The sequence below is a fragment of the Syngnathus leptorhynchus genome, chromosome 9, assembly GCF_054491065.1.
Source record: "Syngnathus leptorhynchus isolate UIUO chromosome 9, UIUO_Slep, whole genome shotgun sequence".
Lineage (NCBI taxonomy): Eukaryota > Metazoa > Chordata > Actinopteri > Syngnathiformes > Syngnathidae > Syngnathus > Syngnathus leptorhynchus.
Window position 1 is genome coordinate 4,009,524 of NC_141203.1, and position 21,339 is coordinate 4,030,862.

At 39.9% G+C, this 21,339-nt stretch overlaps 1 protein-coding gene across 1 annotated transcript; it reads left to right on the forward strand.

Moving 5' to 3' along the window:
• The first annotated feature begins 8,576 nt into the window (after window positions 1–8,576).
• col8a1a (collagen, type VIII, alpha 1a) lies at window positions 8,577–20,956 on the forward strand. The gene is made up of 3 exons (XM_085920664.1): window positions 8,577–8,613; window positions 18,581–18,893; window positions 19,023–20,956. The coding sequence occupies exons 2-3, from the start codon at window positions 18,590–18,592 to the stop codon at window positions 20,954–20,956; spliced, it is 2,238 nt and encodes a 745-aa protein (XP_085776790.1). The 5' UTR covers window positions 8,577–8,613; window positions 18,581–18,589.
• Window positions 20,957–21,339: the final 383 nt, after the last annotated feature.

A 21,339-nucleotide genomic window follows, 5' to 3' on the forward strand; every position in this document is an offset into this window, starting at 1 on the left:
TGACAGACACGCTTCTGATGCCATTACATGTCTGTCAGGTGTGTGACTTATGACTTTGTGCAATCCTACCATTGTGTGCAAAACAGTTAAGAATGCTAAATTGTTACCTAAAATAATTTCTGTGGTAATTAATGTGTTTCGATTCACAGTTCGACCATGGAAATGATTATTTTTATTTCCATTACTCTCCAATCTTGTTTGAAGGCTTCAGACCTTCAATTGCGGCTTCGTCTTCTGTCCGGCCTTCCAATTGTGATCCAAGGTCCCTTTCTTGCGGCTCAGTCTAGAGCAGCCAGCATCCATTACTGCGAACATTCCTCATCCAGATGCTGTGTATTTTCCTTTTTTCTGCATGAGCCTCAAATGTACACAGCAAGGATCGATGCATTTATTTTCCAAAGACAAAAACAGAGAAGATCCATATGTCTGGCAAGCGGCTTCATGAACTCATCAATACGGTCGTTCATTCATTCAGGATGGAAATGTTTAAACTTACGACACTCCCATTTCAAACTATTTTCTAGGAAAATAGCTTGAAAATGCCTCTTAGAAATCTCTTAACTTTATTGCAAGAAACAAGACCGGAAGATGTAAAATGTGGGAAATAATATTCATATGGACTAAATGAAAAATAGGAGTAATTTATTATAGATTTTACGTTAAGACAATCGTTAAGGGTGGACCTCATTGATATGCCGGTCTTTGATAGTTCAGCACCGGAGTCAGTTTAGTACCAAGAATCGATACCGATCCCTATTCTGTTGTGATTAGCTAAATGAGGCTACATTGCAATCTTGCTAGCTAGCGCTTTAATGCTGCAAATTCCCTCATTAAATTTCTACTTATTCTCTACAGGGACAAAACACAGCACTTTTTAATTGACCTTTGCATTTACGTAGATCAAATGTAATATGGAGTCCCTCAAGGCTGTGTTCTATACCTTCTTTAGTTCAATTTTAACTTAGAGAAACCCCAAAATGGGACCATGGACCTTTGGAGTAAATACTGTATTTCTAAATGAAAATTTGGATGGATAGAAGAACCCTTCATCATCTCAACAGCTTTTTCCATTGTAATACTAAAAACATTCCACATTTCTTGCTAAAACACGACAGACAAATATTTTTTACCATTTCCAGTAGTGAGTGAAAACATCTTAATTCAGCCGTAAAACAAACTTGTTAAGGGCTGCCATTTATTTCACATATATTGAACCTGGCATGCTGTTAGTTTGACATGGAATAACACTTACTGGGTTACGAGCATTGCCAATGTTTCGGTCATAGAGTCCACATATAACTATTGCTTTTGTGTGCACTGAAAAAAAAACACACGATGCTGCTTTCCGAGTATGGGGTGAGCTCATTGTAAGTTAGCAGCCTCTATTTATACAACTATTTAAGAAGCATAACAACAACGTTCACAAAACTGCTTCACACACCATCAAGTCTAAGAAAGAACAGCTAAATGGTTCATGGAGTCTGGAAACACTAACAAGAGAGCGGGAAGTGAGGTCGTAGAGTGTGTTGGGAACAAACTAGCAACGAAGTGAGGTTGGAAAAGTTTCATTTAGATCTACTGTTGGAGCCAATTGAACAATAAATAATAATAATATACAATTGAGTTTTACATAGTTAAATCTTTGTACATGTTTGCAGCAGTTATCTAAAATATGTATAGATAATAATATCTGGAGAGAAATCTTAGAATTTACTTAATTTACTTAACTTACTTTTTAAGGCAAGGCAAGGCAAGGACATTTTATTTGACCTATGAAGCAACTTAATGTGAAGGTTTCTATTTGTTTTGAAGGCTGTCCATCCCATCACAGTTTGATGTAGCTGTCAATACAATTCTCTCGATTCTCTTCTCTCTTTTTGCTATTGGGCCATTTTTAAAACATTGTCATGAGTTTCCATTTTTGCCACAACAAGCGGCGTGGTGGGGGGTATCTTTTTTTTTTCTCGCAGTCCATATGCTGCATGCATCCTAGCATGCTATTCTGTTTGTGCCAGGTCAACAGTGACTCCTGTGAGCATTCCTAGCATTACTCGCACCACCCTGTAGAATAGCTGTCCCATAATGCCGTTTTGCAAGCACCTGCCTTTATGGGCCGCTATGTTTTAGCCTTTAACCCAGTGAGACATCTCGATGTCTGTCGTCGAGGAGCAGAAGAAGTGGGACGAGTAGTCAATTTGAATGAGTTCTAGAGAGGAGCTCATGTGGCAAAGTGATGGGGTGGCTTTTCCTATAGTGTTGCCTAACTGGAGCATTTTGGTTTGACTCTGTCAAAAATAAATCATAGGGTCAACTGATAGACATGAGCTCTCACCTCACATCAAAATGCAAAAGCTGGCACAAAGGTACGAAAAACAGCTGGTGACTCGCAGGCTGGTACTTATTTTAAACGTCTTATGCTGTTACTTGGTTTAATTCTTGCAAGAAGTAGAAACCTTGTATGGAGAAGGCCTCGTGATTACAAAGATACAATTGATAATGACTTGAAACAGAGCATAGAACAAGTTTCTCTTACGATGGGCCTTGAGTTTGACATTCACGGAATAAACTATAAAGGCTCATATACTGTACTGTAATTATTCCCAACCAATGTACAATTTGAGCTCATAAGGTGTGCCATAGTGTCACTTAACTTGTTCAATAATAATTTCTTATTTACAACAAAAATGTATGTTAACCTGTCAGCAATGTATACTGTCAGGCAAAACAGTTAGACACTCTTACGTTACGAACAATAAAACATGAATTCACTTTTTATGACATGCATATCACATTAACCGAAACATTATTCCACTATCATGAGACCTAGCTACTAATCTCTCAAGCTAGCAATGTTAGCCAGTTATGCTAATGATTTTAGTCATATAGTCATTTAGTCTTTTGAGCAGCACCAAATGTGCTTGATTTTACTGATAAATTATTGAGTATGAGTTAATATATTGCTTCTGTGTCACATGAACATTGATATAGATCCCTGACTTTTCCAAGACCCCTCCCTCTAAGTCTAACGTGTCACGTCAACATGTTTTTCTCCCACATGCTTAAAATGAAGCACCGGTTAAACATGTCAGGTGTCAACAGACAGTCTGTCTCACTAGGTGTATGAAGGTGTGCGTGTTGACAAGTTATGAATGTAACACAGTATGTTGGGGAGCGTGGTTTGCGGTTCTGTACATACGTGTGATATGTGCAAGTGGTTTAGGATTATCTACTGTATGTGAAACCAGTACTACATGGATTTTAACAGAACACACAAATACATCATTTAGTGCAATAACACTGACAAGAGTGACACGTAAAGCACAGTGGTGGTTGAGGTATGGACGGAAACTTCCTGTATGTAGTCGCTCTATGTTATTCTGGATGCCCCTTTCTTTAATACGGAGGCCTCCTAAAAAGTTAGGCCATTAGGATGGAGGTAATGGAGGTCACTCAATTGCACAGTACGATACATATGGAAAACAACAACGTGTTAAATGTCACCACCTGTCTACTATTGAGCCTTTTTGACCCTTTAGGACTACTGTACTTTAGCAATGCTACTACTGTACATTTGTTATTTTTTACAATGGGCTACCCAATACCACATCATGTATCAATAAGTTAAATGAAAGAGAATGGGCACAAAACGTAATAAATTAGCCTGTGCACAAAGGTGTAAAACTATTACTCAACATTAAAGTGAATTGAATGAAATAAAAAAACTGGTGCACAAAGATGTATATAAATTAATTACATCAAATTCAATTGCCCAGGCATATAAAATAAGTAACCATTGCACAATAGCATCAAAATGAAATGACATTCTCATGTCTTATTAAAAACAGTTAGTGGTGATGTCACCGGCGGGCGGACGCGAGACTGCAATGATTCCGTCTGTTGATTGAGGCAAAGCATTGTGGGTCGTGGTAACGTGTGAACGGAGAGACCCGCATGCACGAGAGGCATGTGTAAGCTTGTGTGCATGTATGCTGCGACACTGCCGTGTGAAGCCTTACCTAAAGCAAACATGGGGAGGGGCGAGCTCACTACTACTCATTTAGAGGCCATTCGTGTTGTTGACTTAAAATCATGAAGGATTGCACTTATTATGTGAAACAATTCCAAATAGTAATTTCTATAGGTCTTAATGTCAGCTTGATCACATGCATAGATTGTTTTTATATGGTGCAGAGGTCATGGGACTAACCTCTTATCTTTACCATGAGCACATGGGCTCAGGGAAAGAGTGAATGGGATCCACATTGGAGAATAATGGCATTTGCGTTAATGAGTCATTAACACCACCTCAGTTTTTGTGCATGGCTTTTTTTTTTTTTAATTCAATGTTTTACCAGGTAAGCCCATTGAGAACATTTTCATTGGCTGGTTGAGCGTGTCATCTTCAACACATGGAAATTGAAACAAGTCCAGCCATGGCCATTTTTTTAAATAACTTCATTATTTTATTAAATATGGTTGATTGTCATTTCATTTTTTAAAATAACCCAAAAAAGATCTTTGAATAAGGGTGTGTAAAATATTTTTGGTAACTCTGCTATGAATGTGATTGTTATTACTTCACAGACTATACGCTTGTTGAATTGGGGCCTCCCTCAGAACACATCATGCATGATGACAGAAAATGTTTGTTGAATTAGTGACATGGTGGATGACTTGTTAGCACATTTACTGCCCAGTCCAGAGGTTGTGAGTTCAAATCCGGTTTCTTTGAACACTATAAATTGTTTGCAGGTGTAAAAGCGTGTTTGTTAACTTATCCGTTCTTTGATTGGCTGGTGACTAGTTCCGGGTGTACCCTGCTTCTGAGATAGGCTACAGCGCACTTGTGACCCTAATTGACTGAGTAATTCTTTTTTTTATTTTTTATTTTGTTTTCATGAGTTCATTCCGCCACTGAAGACCCCTTTGGTGTTTTTGGGAGGAGATTTCCAATGCAATATCAATCGACAGTTTTGACCCAATCCTGGAATGTTTTTGTGTGGTACGTTCTCCTTTGAACTGAATTCCCCCCAAAAGTTTGAAAAAGTTGATTTGTGCTCTATGATCTCGGTGATCCCTGTTGAAGCTTTGGCATCTTCTTCTGTTTAGTGACGTCCATTGTTCCTGTAGGTCGGTTCAGAGTGACCCGGGGTCGTAGAGGGAAGGCCACTATTGCGGCCTGACAGGGTAAAAGTTCAGAATAGTAAAAGTCAAAATGGTACCAAGCTGATCACACACACACACACACACACACACACACACACACACACACACACACACACACACACACACACACACGTATATACACGCACTTGTTGAAAGGCATTGAAGGGATAATGCTGATTTCTTTGTAGGGTGTTGCGATGTGCCAATAAATAATGAAATTAAAATAATTCATGTTCCGTGGGCCGCTAATTGAATTGCACTGATCTATGCAATATAATAAAATAAGTCTACGCTTTTTAGGAGCCCGACATTTATGTCATTAAAACACCAATGACTCGTTATTGCTTTGACTCTTGTGAAGATTCCGGGAGACAAGTCATTGGAAGTTTTTGTTTACATTGTAATGGTCACTGGTCAGCACATCTGCCTCACTGTTCTATGTTGGGGGTTCATATCATTATTTTAGCCAGCTATTCCAATACTTGTTTGTTAATCGGTACCTGGTGACGTCGTCATACATATAAACCCAGGTTGCGTGTAATTTGTGTATTGACCATTCTAAAGAATTTGCGTTCAATTGAGGGGACTTTTCCTCCATGAGTGAAATTCCAATGTGCTTTGTCCCTGCAGGCCACCTTGTCGTGTTTACTCCCGTTTGCACTGCAAATTCCAAGATTGCCAAGCGAGGAATGCGGAAGCGTGGGACAAACTCTGATGTCGTAAAGTCATCTGAAAATGGAAACGCGTTTTCAATTAGGGATTTGTTGCTATGACGATAGCGTAGTCGTCTTTGTGTATTCATGACTGTAAAATGCAAATGTTCCTAAATGCATGTACAGTTTTTGGTACCCTTAATACAATGCGTTCATTTAGTGCATTTAAGCTTGAATAGCTGAGGTCACGGAAAATAGTGTGTGAAAGTTGGTGACCAGGAGCAACAGATAGAATGTGATAAATAGCGCGCTGTGTGCAAATTGCTCTCTTAATGACACGATACGACACCGCATGTTTGCATAGACGGCGGATGGGAGGAATTCCAATGGTCATGCTGCCTTTTGGACAACAAATGTTTTCAGCGTATTGAGCAGACACACCCACAGCTGAAAGTTAAGATGTCCAAGTGACACTGCCTATACGCCTTTGTGGGCTGAAACATCACAACCTGTCATATCATTACCCAGAAAGAAAATAATTCACACAAAAACACAGACATTGACGTGTTGTGCGGACCAGATGAGTGATGCGTGGCAAATGGTGCGATGAGATGGCGCTAACAAAAGGCTGACGGTGCAAAGTGCTTCGCTAAAAGCAGTAAACTGACTAACATGACACTTGGCTGTTGCAGACAGAACAGGACATCCACCCTTTTGCACCGGTGTGCCACTTTAAAACCGCACACACTCACTTCTATTTTAACTTTGCTGGTTTCATGGGAGTTAAATAAATGACATGATGAGGGAGGTCCTCTGAACCGTGCTGTCAATAGTACACGATTGATAGCGATGGTGGGTGGCCGGGCCTGTGACAGGTTTGGGTCAAGAAAAACAAGAAAAGCACACTGGAAAAAAGTGTCTGTCGACACAAAGACGCTCTGAGATTTATTTTTAGTGACGCTGCCGCCGACAACGTTCTTCACACTTTTACTTTGACAGGTGTGGCGGCAACCATGTTCTTTTTCCCCTGATGACAGACATAGTCTCAATGACGAAAGTCACTTATTGGCGAAACAAGACTTTTGGACTAAACGGAGATATTCAACATAGATATTTAACTTAAATTTGAAAAATTGGAGATAAACAGATATTTTGAATCAAACATCTTTCAAATGTTAAAATAACAGACCGGTATGAAAACCAGTTAGTCAATTAACTGATAAAGAATTCTCTCCACTGTGAGAAATTGAATATTGAAACTCAGAATGGAGTGAGCTGTGGCAGTTGTAGAATAATAATAAACTGTCAAGGTGTACAAAGTTAGTCAAATTAGTTAGTCTAACAAACAAGTATATAATATAAAACACAAACAATAAAATATGTATGTGACAATCATGATGGCGGCACATAGAATGTTGGTACCAACTTGACCTTTGTATGCTGCAAAGTAGCACGTCCGCAGCTAGCTAATAGTGGCTATACCATCCGCTAACATTAATTTGTTCTTTTTGCACAGGCTTTTCTTTAAACATTCTGTGTTGAGGCAGCTGCTTCTTTCAGAAAAGGTGTTGCCAAAAACATATGGAAAAAGCAACGTTGAAAAAAGTTTCCCAAATCCGAAAAGACAAAAGGATGTGCCAAACAATAGAATCCTAGTCACAACTTTTTTTTGAACAACTTGTGATTTTCTCAAGAAGCAGTATTATTTGTATGAATGTATGGCTCTTACTTCTTCATATCTACTGTATGTACTCCTTTTACATGGTGACCCCTAGTGTTCAGAATGAGACATGACGCATGCGTGTTCGAAAAACACGCAGCTCAATATTAAAATGCCATGAATGAAGTTGTCACTCTAAACAAGGTTACAGTTTAGTTGAATGAAACTTATGCCATATCTTCAAGTTGATTTTGAACAGCATGAAAAAACACTGAATGTCTAATGAAATCATAAAAATAATCGACGGAGGTATGATAAAGCCAAACAAAAAGCTAAATTTAATCCTCGAAAAAATCAGAAAAAGCAAAACATCTGCACCCCATTATAATACCTTGATGCTGGCTGAACTGACGTCTGCATTTCAGACTTTTTTTTTTCTAGAACATGCTTGTTTTCCTAAATGATACAACCTTGAGGCAGCACTGTTTTCATTTTTTATATTTGTATTCTTACACTTATATAGTACAGTACTCATAGCATTACTTCTTGTTAACTTAATTTTTTTGGGGGGTTTTGTGTGTTTGTGTCTTAATTGCAATAACATATCACGTCACATCACGACGTCGGATTCTTTAATTGGACTTAATTCCTCTACTCCTCAGACTATACATACACTACGTCGGGACACACGCTTGGTTGTCGTCTGTTTTGGTTTTCCCTCAGTGTATGCCAGAACAGGTGAAGGTCTAACAATGCCAGCACTGTGGGTCATTTTAATGCATTCAGTGCATTAGATCACCTAAAGCGGGCGCCAAAATGAATCTTTATTGTCTTTGTGGGCACTTAGCTGACAAATATGTTTTTGTGCCACTATGTGGAATATTTTATTTTTTTGGTAGCCTCCTAACCCTCCCTCTTGTTCTTTCAAGCAGGCTCTGACTGGGCCGCCCACCCCTTGTGGCCCCACCCTGCAGCGCATATAAGATGTGTCCACAAAGGTGGGTATCTGATATGAGCAGATGTCCCAGAGGAGAGCTCGTCAATTCCGATATTGCTGCTTTTTTACTCCCTCTCGCTCTCTCTTTCTGAGTCCTCCTGTGGTGATTATTTCAACTTTGCATCTGACCCTCAAAGGTAAGCTATACCATGCTTCTGCAGTGTACACACTGTAATTTCTAGTCTAATTGAATTAGATCATAATGTATGAAGTGGATGCTTGCACATGAACGCACAAGATTTTGTGGGTCTGGAATTGAATCTGTAATTCAATCATCTATTTTTTTTGTTCAATCTTTCAAAATTTTATTAAATTAAACATTTTATATTTCATTTACATTCATATTTCAGTGTTATTCATCTATAATATTTTTATTCCTGAAGATACATTAAAAATATTATATAGTCTTGTCAGTTACTCCGCATCTTGTTCATTTTGTGTGGTACTGTTTCCGATGAATGAATTGCAGGTATTTAACCATTTTTTATTTCTTTAAATTATTTTTTGTAGTATTATCCCAAATATAAAGGACAAAATATACATAACTGTATGTTTTTACATAATCCCTCCAAAAACTAAATATTTGTCTTTGTGTTGTGGTCAAGAATAATAAAAAGAATAAAAATGTTGTTTTTTTTTTCCCTTGTTTTGATTAAAAGCAGAGGCACGGATCTCACAATTTTACTATTTTCATTATAGAGTAAGATTTCTTGGTGGTAAAAAAATAAAACCAGTTATTACCAAACAAAAGTTTTTGTTCAGATTCTAAATAAATTATTAATTTACTGCCCATGATATGACATCACTTAAACATTTCAAGGTTTGGTAGATTTTGGTAGAAAAAGACTGAGATAAAAATAGTAAAAGAAGCACTGAATGGATAATCAAATAATAAAAATAGTGATCGTTGGCTTATTTCTTGCAGAATTTACATTTATTTTTGACACATTGTCTGAAAAATAAGTGGAGGTCAAAAAAATCTATATTTTCAAGAGCCATTTTTCATAATGATGGTGCATTAACATTAATTCATTGTCTTACTGTGAGTGTTTGGCGACCTGTTTAGGGTGTGACCTACCTCTCACCCGGTCAGCTTTGACAGGCTTCAGCTCACCCATGACCCTAATGAGGAAAAGCACCATATAAAATGGATTGATAAATGGAAGGATCACTTTTTCATTATTATCTGATTGGCTGGGAGAATTTGAATAGCCTTTATAGTGTTTGCCATCCGTTCTGCCCCCAGTTTAGGTTACCAAATATGGTTCCTTGGCTTACGATGAACTACAGTTAGCATTTAGCACCACTATTGCGCATCATTATGTTCCATGGCGTCCCTCTAAAATGAGTTCACTGTGCGATGTGCTGTGTGCACCACATGTGTGTACGAGTGAATGGAAAGCAAATATGCATTGAAATGTTTAGTGAGCGTGCAGGAAGCTGAAGCCAAACTGTCACATGTACGCCATGGGGGCAAGAGCACGCAGTTTGGTGAGAAGAGAGTGCCGAGCAAACACTTCCTCAATTGCTTTGCTGTGCGCTCACCGGCACGCTACTTTGATACACCCACTGGAATGTACCATAGTGTACCCATGGTACAGTATTAGGCACTTAGAATGATTTCATTGAAAAACTGAGGTGGCAGAATTGTCAGAGGTTCCTGGTCTAATTGAATTAATGTATGGATAGGGCATATTGCTATTATTATACAAGTGTCATCTACGGAGGGATACTTTTGCCGTCAAATAATTTGAACTAAGATTCCAAGTTGATCAAAAAAAGAAATAAAGAGTTCACATCCATCAATGAGGAATAAATTGTAACACAATGGATGGACGTATTATGTTTACTAATACTAGACCATCAACAACATGTGTATCATAGTTTATCACTTACATCTACATCCATCTATGAACGTCCATCTATGAAGACCCTAAGTGAGATGAAAATATCTGAAACACAAAACTATGGGCCCTATTTTCATGCCCAGCACAAGTCGAGTGCAATTTAACTGTGCACACGGGTGGCATTTTCTTTCCTTTGGCATTTTCGTGGACATGTGCAGAGATGGGCGTATGCACCGTTGTGGGAGTAAAGATAACCGACATGATTCCCAGCGAATCAAAACAGCTCCCCTCAATCTCTTTGAATTCAATGCAGATGGAGAAACACTTGTCATATTTGCACATGGAATATGATGATATCCACCAAACATACCACCAGGGTATAGAATCGGAATACATGGATGAAATCCACCAAAATCACATTACACGACCTGCGCCACAACTTGGACCTGGTTTCACCTGTCTAAAGTCTAGTCTATTTTCTGTCACAAAATTGTCAGGTGTGCCATGGGCGTAAAAGAAAATGCCCTCAGTCCGCTGGAACGTACGCTGAACACAATAGATAAAACTTGTTTGGGTGGGGCTTCTGGTTGGAAACAGTAGCATATCTCCCAATTCTATTAGCTTTTTTTCTGTAAAAGATTCAATAGTTCAAAGGGGAACGCCAAATTACACCTCAAAGTTGCAGACCACTTTTGGGTTTTCCCAAAGCCCACAAATGGCCCCCAAACCATATTTTGCTAAACCAGCAAGGTTTTGTGAGTTCATGGATTCCTCATAAAAAAACAGGAATTCTTATGAGTGTTCAGTTGGTCTTCATAATGGTCATCGTTCATATCGTGCATGTGGTTTGATGCTATTGGGATACCATCCACGATGTCCAAGAAAACAAAAACATATATTTTAACATTTTGAGTTTGTCGCTACACAATATGGACATGAATCTTTTTTGCTTTTGTTCTCAAACTTTATTCCCGTTTACCCAAAAGCTAATGTCGGGATCTTAACTGTGTGATCGGGGTCACTTGAAGATGTCACCCTTAACATAGCTGACCCCAGTGTGCAATAGGAAGCATTTTGAATGCAGTGTGAGTGTGTGTGTGCATGTGTGTGTGTCTGTGTGTATATACAAACAGTGCACACATTATTCTCCAAAATAGTGCAGGGGTCCAGTGGACAAAAGGACAAAGAGGCCTCAAGAGTTATTATGGTTGTGTAAAGGAGAAAGGCAGAGGTAAATACTTTGGGTCATTTAGCTGTTGCACAGCTGTGGCGCTGTGTGTGTATACACGCGTGTAAATGTGTGCATGTGTGTGAGGGAAATAGGTTTACGTTATTGGACCCATGAGATGTTAAAGTGGAAATTAAACTGTGACAAAGTTAAACTAATACCATCTTCAAATCGTGAGTCACATTTTAACATTCTTAATAGCTGTACTTAAAAACAATTAAGCGATGTGTAAAAGAAAAGGATGATGTCTAACCCTTACTGAAAATGGAATAGTCAGAAAATATCTGTTGTTTGTATGCTAGCCACTATCTGCTACACGCAAGTTTCATTTGTTGATTGGTGTCTGGTAGAATTTGGTCTTGAATAAATTGCATTGTACTGAGCAGCCGGACATGTTTCAAGTTCCTGTATTTAGTTGGTCAGAGCAAAACTTATTGCAGTCATATTCTACTAGCAAAACACATCTGTAGTGATCTGCTCACATCAATTAATTTACTGAGGATTTGTATTTTATTTCATGATTTTACTATTTGTCACAATATTACTTTATAACATTGACAATAATCTGTTCCATAAGATGTACATTGCAAAGCTGTGTGCTGCTATTGTGTTATTGTTTTTTTCAATTGTACAATGGTGCGTTGAGATACAAGTGACTAGATTTATCAAGGTTTCAAAATGCAAGTCATCAATTGTGTTTGTCTTGAGGTGCAGACTTGTGATACGAGTGTTATATGCTGACAGCGAATCCAACTCAATTGACGTCACAACAAGCAGTTCTTGGATATACAGTAAAGAAAAAAAAACTTCAAATTGTTTGTTGCCTCTCCCAGTTGAGATTTACTGTCAAACTAAACATAAAACAAAGATAATTGCACTTTGTATATTAAAAACAATCATAGAGTTTAGTCTTTCAGTCCACTATATTAATGTTAATGCTAAATATATCGCAACCTTTTAAGCAGGTTGTATTATATATTGTATTATATATATATAATATCAATTATATAATTGAATGCATTATATAATTAATTAATCAGAAATAATTGTAATATTAGTGCCGTACTGATGAGCTGGTAGGATTTAAGACATTTCACTGAACAATACTATCAGTGTTTACTGCCCCCAGGTGGTCAAGGCAGGCACACCAGAGAGAGAAGCATTCAGTCGATGCAGTGGAACAAAAATTATTATTTTGTTTTAATGTATTTATCTGCAATATTATGACGTGCTCTTTTTCCTAATTAAAATACTCATTATGTTACATTTATCTTGTTGTTTGGAAGAGCAAACTGGATTCATGTGATTTCTATTCAGAGAAAGACGAATGTGTTGCGTTAAAAGCATGGTCACAGAAGAAATCAAACTCATTTCGCAATACACCACTATATTGATGGTTAATTTTGATGTGATAGTCATGGTATTAAACGCTAGATTAAGTTGGGTGATTCCCCACTGAGGGCCCAGATCCCAAATACACTGCCCACTACTGGTTTTGCAATGTACCTTTCTACAAAATTCTAGTTCAATCATCACTTGGGACATTTGCATTTTAGAGCTTTTTATGGCAGTTTCTTTGCTAATATGGATTTAGATTTTTAGGTTATGCCCAGGTACCTCTGTTGTTGTCTTATTGAGTGTCATTGGGTCACTGAATTGGGACATCTCCAAAGATGAGGGTCGGTGAAGTGGGGCGGCGAGCAAACCGACAGAGAAGACAGGGGCAATATGGTGTGGAACAGATGCACCTCTGTTCGCGCAGAGACTAAGGAAAGGAAGGAAGGCAGACAGCGAGCAGAGCTGCCGTTGTCTGACAGATGATGAATGGTGCTTAGTAGGTTAGGCTTTAGAGGACACTGTCAGAGAGGTATTCTTTTAATACATTTCTTGTAGTAGTAGTTTACGGCACTGCATCAGTGCAATTACCGTGCAATTTCACACCAACCATAATAATATTATTAAATGAATACCTCTGAGCATTATCATTGCATTTTTGTTTACATATATAGCTAGCTTTATGGTGTACCTGAAATTGTGACGTAATACCATCCATCCACCTAACCCTAACCCTAACCCTAACCCTAACCCTAACCCTAACCCTAACCCATCCATCCATCCACCCAACCCATCCATCCACCCAACCCATCCCATCCCATCCATCCATCCATCCATCCATCCATCCATCCATCCATCCATCCATCCATCCATCCATCCATCCATCCATCCATCCATCCATCCATCCATCCATCCATCCATCCACCCATTCATCCATCCATCCATCCATCCATCCATCCATCCATCCATCCATCCAAAATACCAGTCAATCAATCCTGATTTTTGGCAGAACAAGTCCCTTTTGATCCCAATATAGCATTTTTTTAATTGCATGAAATTAATGGTAATTTTCTATTATGTTTACAGGTATAAATTATAACTGTACACTGGAAGCTAACCGGTGGAAGGGGTCCTTTACTTCAAAGTATTATTTTCTTTATTTTTAGTACATTATAGGTAACCTAAAAATGGCCAGTACAAAACCTGACTGTTGTAAATAATATTTTTAAAAATGCTTGAAAACTTTGACAAGTTTAAAAGCATGTCCAAGAGACGTGTACACGATTCGCTGCAGTAAAAAGGGTCATAGATATAAATAAGTCGATTTTAAACTACGTACGGACAGCAGATGTTAATCTAACATTTGTGCTCCATTTGCTCTATATGCTTTATTTGAATGGACTCCCTCCCTTACCACAGGGTTCACACCTGTCCATATATTATTTTTATGGAAAAGTTGCCCCTTTCAACTTGGCCACCACATTGACGAGCTTTTTAGCCGGCTTTTGTCTAATACTGGTTAGTTGGATTTTCAATTACCATATGCGATATGATTTAACCCTTCTTTTTTTTTTTTCCTTAATCTTCAGCCATCATCACTTTTGAGGCCAACCAATGAGAAAGCCTCTTCTGCACTTACGTAAATGGCATCCTGTTGTTAGTAGCTCGGGTAAACATCCAGCATCTTCGGTGGAAGCTGACTCAGAGTAAAGAAACAGAATTAGATGTAATGAATCCATTTAATACATACACTCTGCTTGTGTGACATGTCGGGAAAAGATGGTCATCTGGAAGCAGTGTGGCAAACAGCAGCAGACACACTCACGCACGATTCACACAAGTATTAAACACAGCTGACAACTTGGGGGTTTGTTTATTTTTAAGAGTGTCTGGCACATGTTTTTACATGAACTTGTGCATTGGACTAGGCAGCACATGTTCAAATGTCCTTAATGCTAATATTAATACTACTGTTTCAATACAAATTATTGTACCATTTTACGATTAGAATAGCAAGAAATCTGCTGCATATGGCAGCTTATTGAGGAGGTGGGATGTCCCCACCTATGCCTGTCATACACTACCTACTTGTTTTAAGTACCTATATACTTCGACACATTTGTTCCCATCTACCTACTTGTATTCCCACCTAGCCTATTACCTATTAATTACATTTGCCAATTTATTTTCCATCTGAACTACCTACCTCACATAGCTTTACCTTTACCTATACCTTTCTACCCTACCTACTGTACTCACACTGTAGTATATATATATATATATATATATATATATATATATATATATATATATATATATATATATATATATATATATATATATATATATATATATATATATATATATATATATTCTCTTTCATTACAAAACTGTAAGCATCTTTAGCCTTTATGACTCTAGCTTTCCTTCAAATAAATAATCACGAAATCCAAGCGCAGGTCGGCGGGCCGTATTCGGCCCACGCGCCCCCAGTTCGTCATGATCTACAGCTATCTGTGGCGAGCTGTGCATTTGGTATCTGTGATTTCAATGGTGACTTAGCCAACTTAATCCACTTTTTTAATTGAATGAATGAAAGTAATTGATTAAAAACAGAGTCCCGCAGTTGTAGTTTAAACTGGTCTGCACAAGTGATTCCAGAAGGCCTGGGCAGATTGGAATGACGTGTGTAAAAATATACAAACATACATCGTTGAAAAGCTATAAATTGAGGAGAAGACAGTTGGGTGTAGATTCATACATATTAATAGGACAAATTGAAATTGTAAATATGGGTCAATGTCTCTAATAGGCCATCTGAGAAGGCCTTGCTGACCATTGACAATTACACACCAAGCTATACATAAACACAAAAGCCATTATTCAAACGACAAAAAAAGTATCTATGTTTTAAATCAATCAAACTTCATATATAAAGTACTATTCATACAGAAGATCGCAACTCAAACTGCGTCACATTTAAAAAAATCAAAAGAAGCAATTGAGGAACTCACACAAGCTATTTTTCGATTTGTAAAATGAGTTGGCACGACCATAAGAGTCATAAAATGCTGCCCGACTTCTCACGCCATGCTGCACTCACGACTGCGTTACATGCACGTAACCTCACGTCTGCCCCCTGAATGGGCGACTATTGTGCGATGACACAGTGGCACTTTGGAGTGCATAACAAACTTCTTTCTATTCACGCTTCACATGCCGCCGCGGCCGTTTCCTCAAATAACAAATAACAAGTTAAAGCGGTGGAAATTGCTGGTTAATTTTCACGGCGAGTGAATAAATGAGTCGCTTGGGAGGCAACACCTATTTTAACTCACACGCTGGGGGGACTACGCGGCAGGTAGAGTAACAGGGTGTTTCCACCGCTCCCTGGTTACCGTGACAACTGCGACAAGTGAACAGGCACTCGTTGTGTCCTTGTCACAGTATTTCCATCCTTTTAAAAACATCTATTCACACACATACTTGTTGACTTACTTACATCATATATCAATATGGGGGACACCCTTGCTACAGGTCATAAATGTTCAAAGGTGTTTCTAAATATTTCTGTAACATTTAAAGGCTTCCCCTGGTCAATATTGCTTTTGTCATTCATTTGCTAAGAGGAAAATTATGACGTTAGTTTTGTTTTGTATGCAGTTGACGCAGGATTTCCTTCATTGCTTTATTAGCAAAATATAAGTTAAATATTTCCTCTCATCTTGACACCGTACCAGAAAAATATTTTTATGTGTGACGGAACTGTTTATGCTTGAGGGCAAATATAAAAAACACAAATATTCAAACAGGTATGCGCATGACACCTGACAGCAGCACAATGACGTGTATTCATGCATTTATTCATACTCAGACACTGGAGAGGTTTTCATTCAACAATGTTTACAACTGTGGTGTAGAACTAGAGCAGTGATTGTCATTTAAATGCCTTGGCACACTCGTCTCGAGAGATCTTTGAGTAAATTGTGATGACATTTTTGTTTGGTGGTGTGCAATGAGATTTGACAAATGGTAGGAGGCTACCACATTGATAAAGACAATGGGCATGATAGTCTTTTTAGATGGATACCTTTTCAAATCTTACCCTCTGGAATATTTTAACCCCTAAAGAAATTTAGTGAACATCCCCATTGGCAGGCGGCTCGGTGGTGCACTGGGTAGCACGTCCGCCTCACGGTTAGGAGGGTGCGGGGTTGATTCCACCTCCGGCCCTCCCTGTGTGGAGTTTGCATGTTCTCCCCGTGTCCGCGTGGGTTTTCTGCGGGCACTCCGGTTTCCTCCCACATCCCCAAAACATGCTTGATAGGCCGATTGAGGGTGTCCCCCGCCTACTGCCTGATGACGGCTGGGATAGGCTCCAGCACGCCCGTGACCCCCGTGGGGACAAAGCAATTCAGAAAATGGATGGATGGATTCCCATTGCCACAAATAGACACATGACCCTCCAGCATGAAATTGGTTGAACCTTGTTTAAGTGTGTTTTGAACCAGAGCCCCAAAAGCATGAAATATATGAAAATAAACAATTTTCTGATTTGTGATTCACACACTGGAAAAATAAGTATGTTTTGTCTTTTCCCAAAAATCATCAGTACAGTAAATCTAGTAGTGTAACGCAAATGATAACAAAATTGGGACAATCCTTTTCAGTACACAGGAAAATCACTCAAATGACTCACATTCCTCTGAGAGACTCTGGCATGTCTGGCTTATGTTGTCATGACAACAAGATCCATTCCGTTTCAAAGACTATCTCTCATCGGGGTAGTAGACAGTGACACAGTCCTGTCAAAATTACCAGTCGACTGAGAAAAGGTCAGAGATCCGAAGGAAAAGCGCATCAGTGGCGCGGACAGTGTCAGGATGTGGCTGGGAATTCCGAAAACAACAGTCAACATGTCTTGAGTAAGTCACCAATGGGAATGAGGCTGAACTTTGATGACAGGATGGAAATCGGTGATGGATGAAATGACTGAATGACAAAACTACACTATTCATACAACAAGGACTCTTATTTATGGACCACTCCACTACACAGTAAAAATCATGTCATGAAAATCATCATGGTCTAGAAAATATAGGAAGATATGTTTCATGTTTAGGCATAAAGCCAGCAGCTGGGAGGCACACTCTTGTTTTGTCTCCTGACCAACATGTTTGCACCATGATGAGGAACATTTTTATCAACATTATTTTGGCTAAGTTTCAGTGAGCCACTCTTACTTGTGTCAACTGTACTTGTAACATATGTTATGTATGTAGATGTTTTAATGCTTGTCAGCCTCGTCACACCCCAACAATCAATGCGCTTGATAGTTACAGTATTAATGAATATCAATATTAATACTAAAATTCTATATATATATATATATATATATATATATATATATATATATATATATATATATATATATATATATATGTATATATGTATAGTATATAATATTGAATATATTAATATAATATAACATTAATAGGAATTAATATAACACTAATATTAATATAGTGTGTTGGTATTAAATATTAATATTATTATTAATATTCAATAATAGTATATATTAATATTATTTTACATGAATTGAGAGTAATGTCAATACAACATAGTTGGAATATTCTTGAAAAAAAACCCTGCTGTCCATCCTTGTGTAAGTCATATTCTCTCCTTCCAATACAGGCCTTGGCCATGCCGCCCCTTCGGCCCCCATTTCTCCTGACCCTGCTCCAACTTGTAGTACTTACATATGTTAGTGATGGGAAGTACTACGGACAGAATCAACACCCTCAAGCATACCAGCAGCAGATACAAATGCAACACCTCCAACACATGGGCATGGGCAATGAAGGCTACCCCCAGCAACAGTACATAGGCAAAGATGTGCCCTATATGCAGTATCCTCAGTACAGGAAGGAACTCCCCCAGATACCCATGACGAAGGGCAAAGAAAAGGCTCGCAAAGGCGGTGGCTATTATGGTGGACAAGACAAAGGTAAGGAACTTTTTTTTAACACCAATTGTCATAAAAGCCACATCAGTGGAAGTTGTGGTCCTGCTGAGAAACATTATCCCAATCATGCACAATTTAATATTATGTACTGTATGTGTGCATTGATCACAGGTCAGACAATCCCTAGTGGTGCTGAGGGGATTCCCCAAGGACAACCAGGTCCAGTTGGGCCACCTGGTCCAGAAGGACCTATAGGTCCACCTGGACCTCCAGGCAACGGCCAACTAGGACCACCAGGACTACCTGGACCCCCTGGTCAACCAGGAGTACCTGGGATGGGTAAACCAGGGTTGCCAGGACAACCAGGCAGACCAGGAGGACTCGGTCAGCTTGGACCGCAAGGAGAAATGGGCCCTAGAGGTGAACCGGGTCAGTCGGGACAACCTGGACGTCAGGGTCCACCAGGACCACCTGGGCTGCCTGGAATAGGTAAACCAGGAGTCCAGGGACTGCCAGGACAACCAGGAATGAAAGGAGAGCCAGGGCACAAAGGACTGCCAGGACTTCCTGGATTACAAGGACCAAAAGGCGACAAAGGTTTTGGACAGCCAGGGCAACCAGGTCATAAAGGTCTACCAGGACCCCAAGGCCCTGCTGGACCAAGAGGACTACCTGGTTTTGGAAAACCAGGTTTGAATGGGATGCCAGGTCCACAAGGACCTCCGGGAGAAAAGGGACATCCAGGACTGAAAGGACTAACTGGGCCACCGGGTGAAGGAGGACCACCGGGCCCGCCTGGTCTACCAGGGCAAGGAAAACCAGGTCAAAATGGTCTACCAGGACAGCCCGGCATGCAGGGCGGGAAAGGTCATCCAGGACCACCTGGCTTGCCAGGGAAGCCAGGACTGCCTGGCTTTGGTAAACCAGGCCTCCAAGGACCAAAGGGTGAAAAAGGTATGAATGGCCCACCTGGACTCCTAGGACCAAACGGAGATAAAGGCCATGCAGGATTACCTGGTATGACCGGACCTGCTGGGCCGAGTGGTCAACCAGGCCCTCCAGGACCCAAGGGGCCATCAGGGGGTGTAGGCTTACCGGGTCCAAAAGGAGAATGTGGTGAAGGAGGACCAAAAGGGATTGATGGGATCCGGGGTGACGCCGGTACGCCTGGATTACCCGGTACTGACGGCTTACCTGGAGAACGTGGAAATCCAGGGTTGAGAGGTCCACAAGGACCAAGTGGTGCCAAAGGCGAAAATGGACATAAAGGCCTACCGGGCCTGCCAGGTCCTTCAGGACTTCCTGGCCCCAAAGGTGAAGGTGGATATCCTGGAGAAATGGGACCTCAAGGTCCTAAAGGAATCCCTGGTATGGATGGTGTAGCGGGCCCAATTGGATCACCTGGAATTCAAGGACCAAAAGGAGACTTTGGTCCTCCTGGTCCGCCAGGCGTTGCAGGTGAAGGAATTCCAGGTCATCCAGGTCCTATTGGACCTCGGGGGAAAGAAGGCCCATCAGGACCCCAAGGACTGAACGGACCACCTGGCCCTCCTGGACCCCCTGGCCTACCAGGAGAACCCGGGATGTCTCCTGACTTGGCAGGAGTGCTTTCCCATATGGGCCCCGGACTGGATGGTGAGAAAGCTGGTGGCTATGGTAAAAAGGGCAAATATGGAGGAAATGGTGCAGAGATGGGCGTCAGCGGTCTGGAAATGCCAGCATTCACAGCCATAACGTCAACTCCATTCCCACCTGTGGGAACCCCGGTGGTGTTTGAGAAGCCGTTGTACAATGGTCGCCAAAACTTCAACCCCCAAACAGGAATATTCACCTGTGAACTCCCCGGCATTTATTACTTTGCCTACCACATTAATTGCAAAGGAGCCAACGTGTGGGTGGCCCTGATGAGGAACAATGAGCCGGTGATGTATACATATGATGAATACAAGAAGGGCTACTTAGATCAAGCATCAGGAAGTGCAGTCTTACCTTTACAACCAGGGGACACCGTACACATTCAGCTGCCCTCAGATCAGGCTGCAGGACTTTACGCTGGGGAGTACGTGCATTCATCTTTCTCTGGATTCCTACTATATCCGTTGTGAGTGAAAAGTGACGAATATTAGATGGGGTGAATTTTTGTTGCCAAAAAGTGGACTCTTAAGTGGAAAGTTGGTAATGTCATCAATACAGATGAGAAGGCAGTTTGGTTATCATAAGGAAATATGATGGTCTGTATATAAAACCCACTTTACACCATACAATCATAAGTCCATGTGCAATTTTATAGATTTGAAGGTATAGAATAAACTATGAAAAGGCATCCACAGAAGGCCTGAATGACTTATCGGATTTCCTCACATAGTTGTCCCCTTGAATTGATACTGAATCTCAAATAATCGCCGGGTGCGTCGGTAATTTGAAGTCTGCTGTTAACTAAAACAGATGTGCCAGATGAGAGATGTAAAACAGTCTCTCAGATATTGTT

Bases quoted from the DNA above. Each gene is read 5' to 3' on its own strand.
- col8a1a (XM_085920664.1), top strand. From the start codon at position 18,590: ATGCCGCCCCTTCGGCCCCCATTTCTCCTGACCCTGCTCCAACTTGTA. The intron at 18,894-19,022 runs GTAAGGAACTTT...CATTGATCACAG, and splicing joins TTATGGTGGACAAGACAAAG to GTCAGACAATCCCTAGTGGT.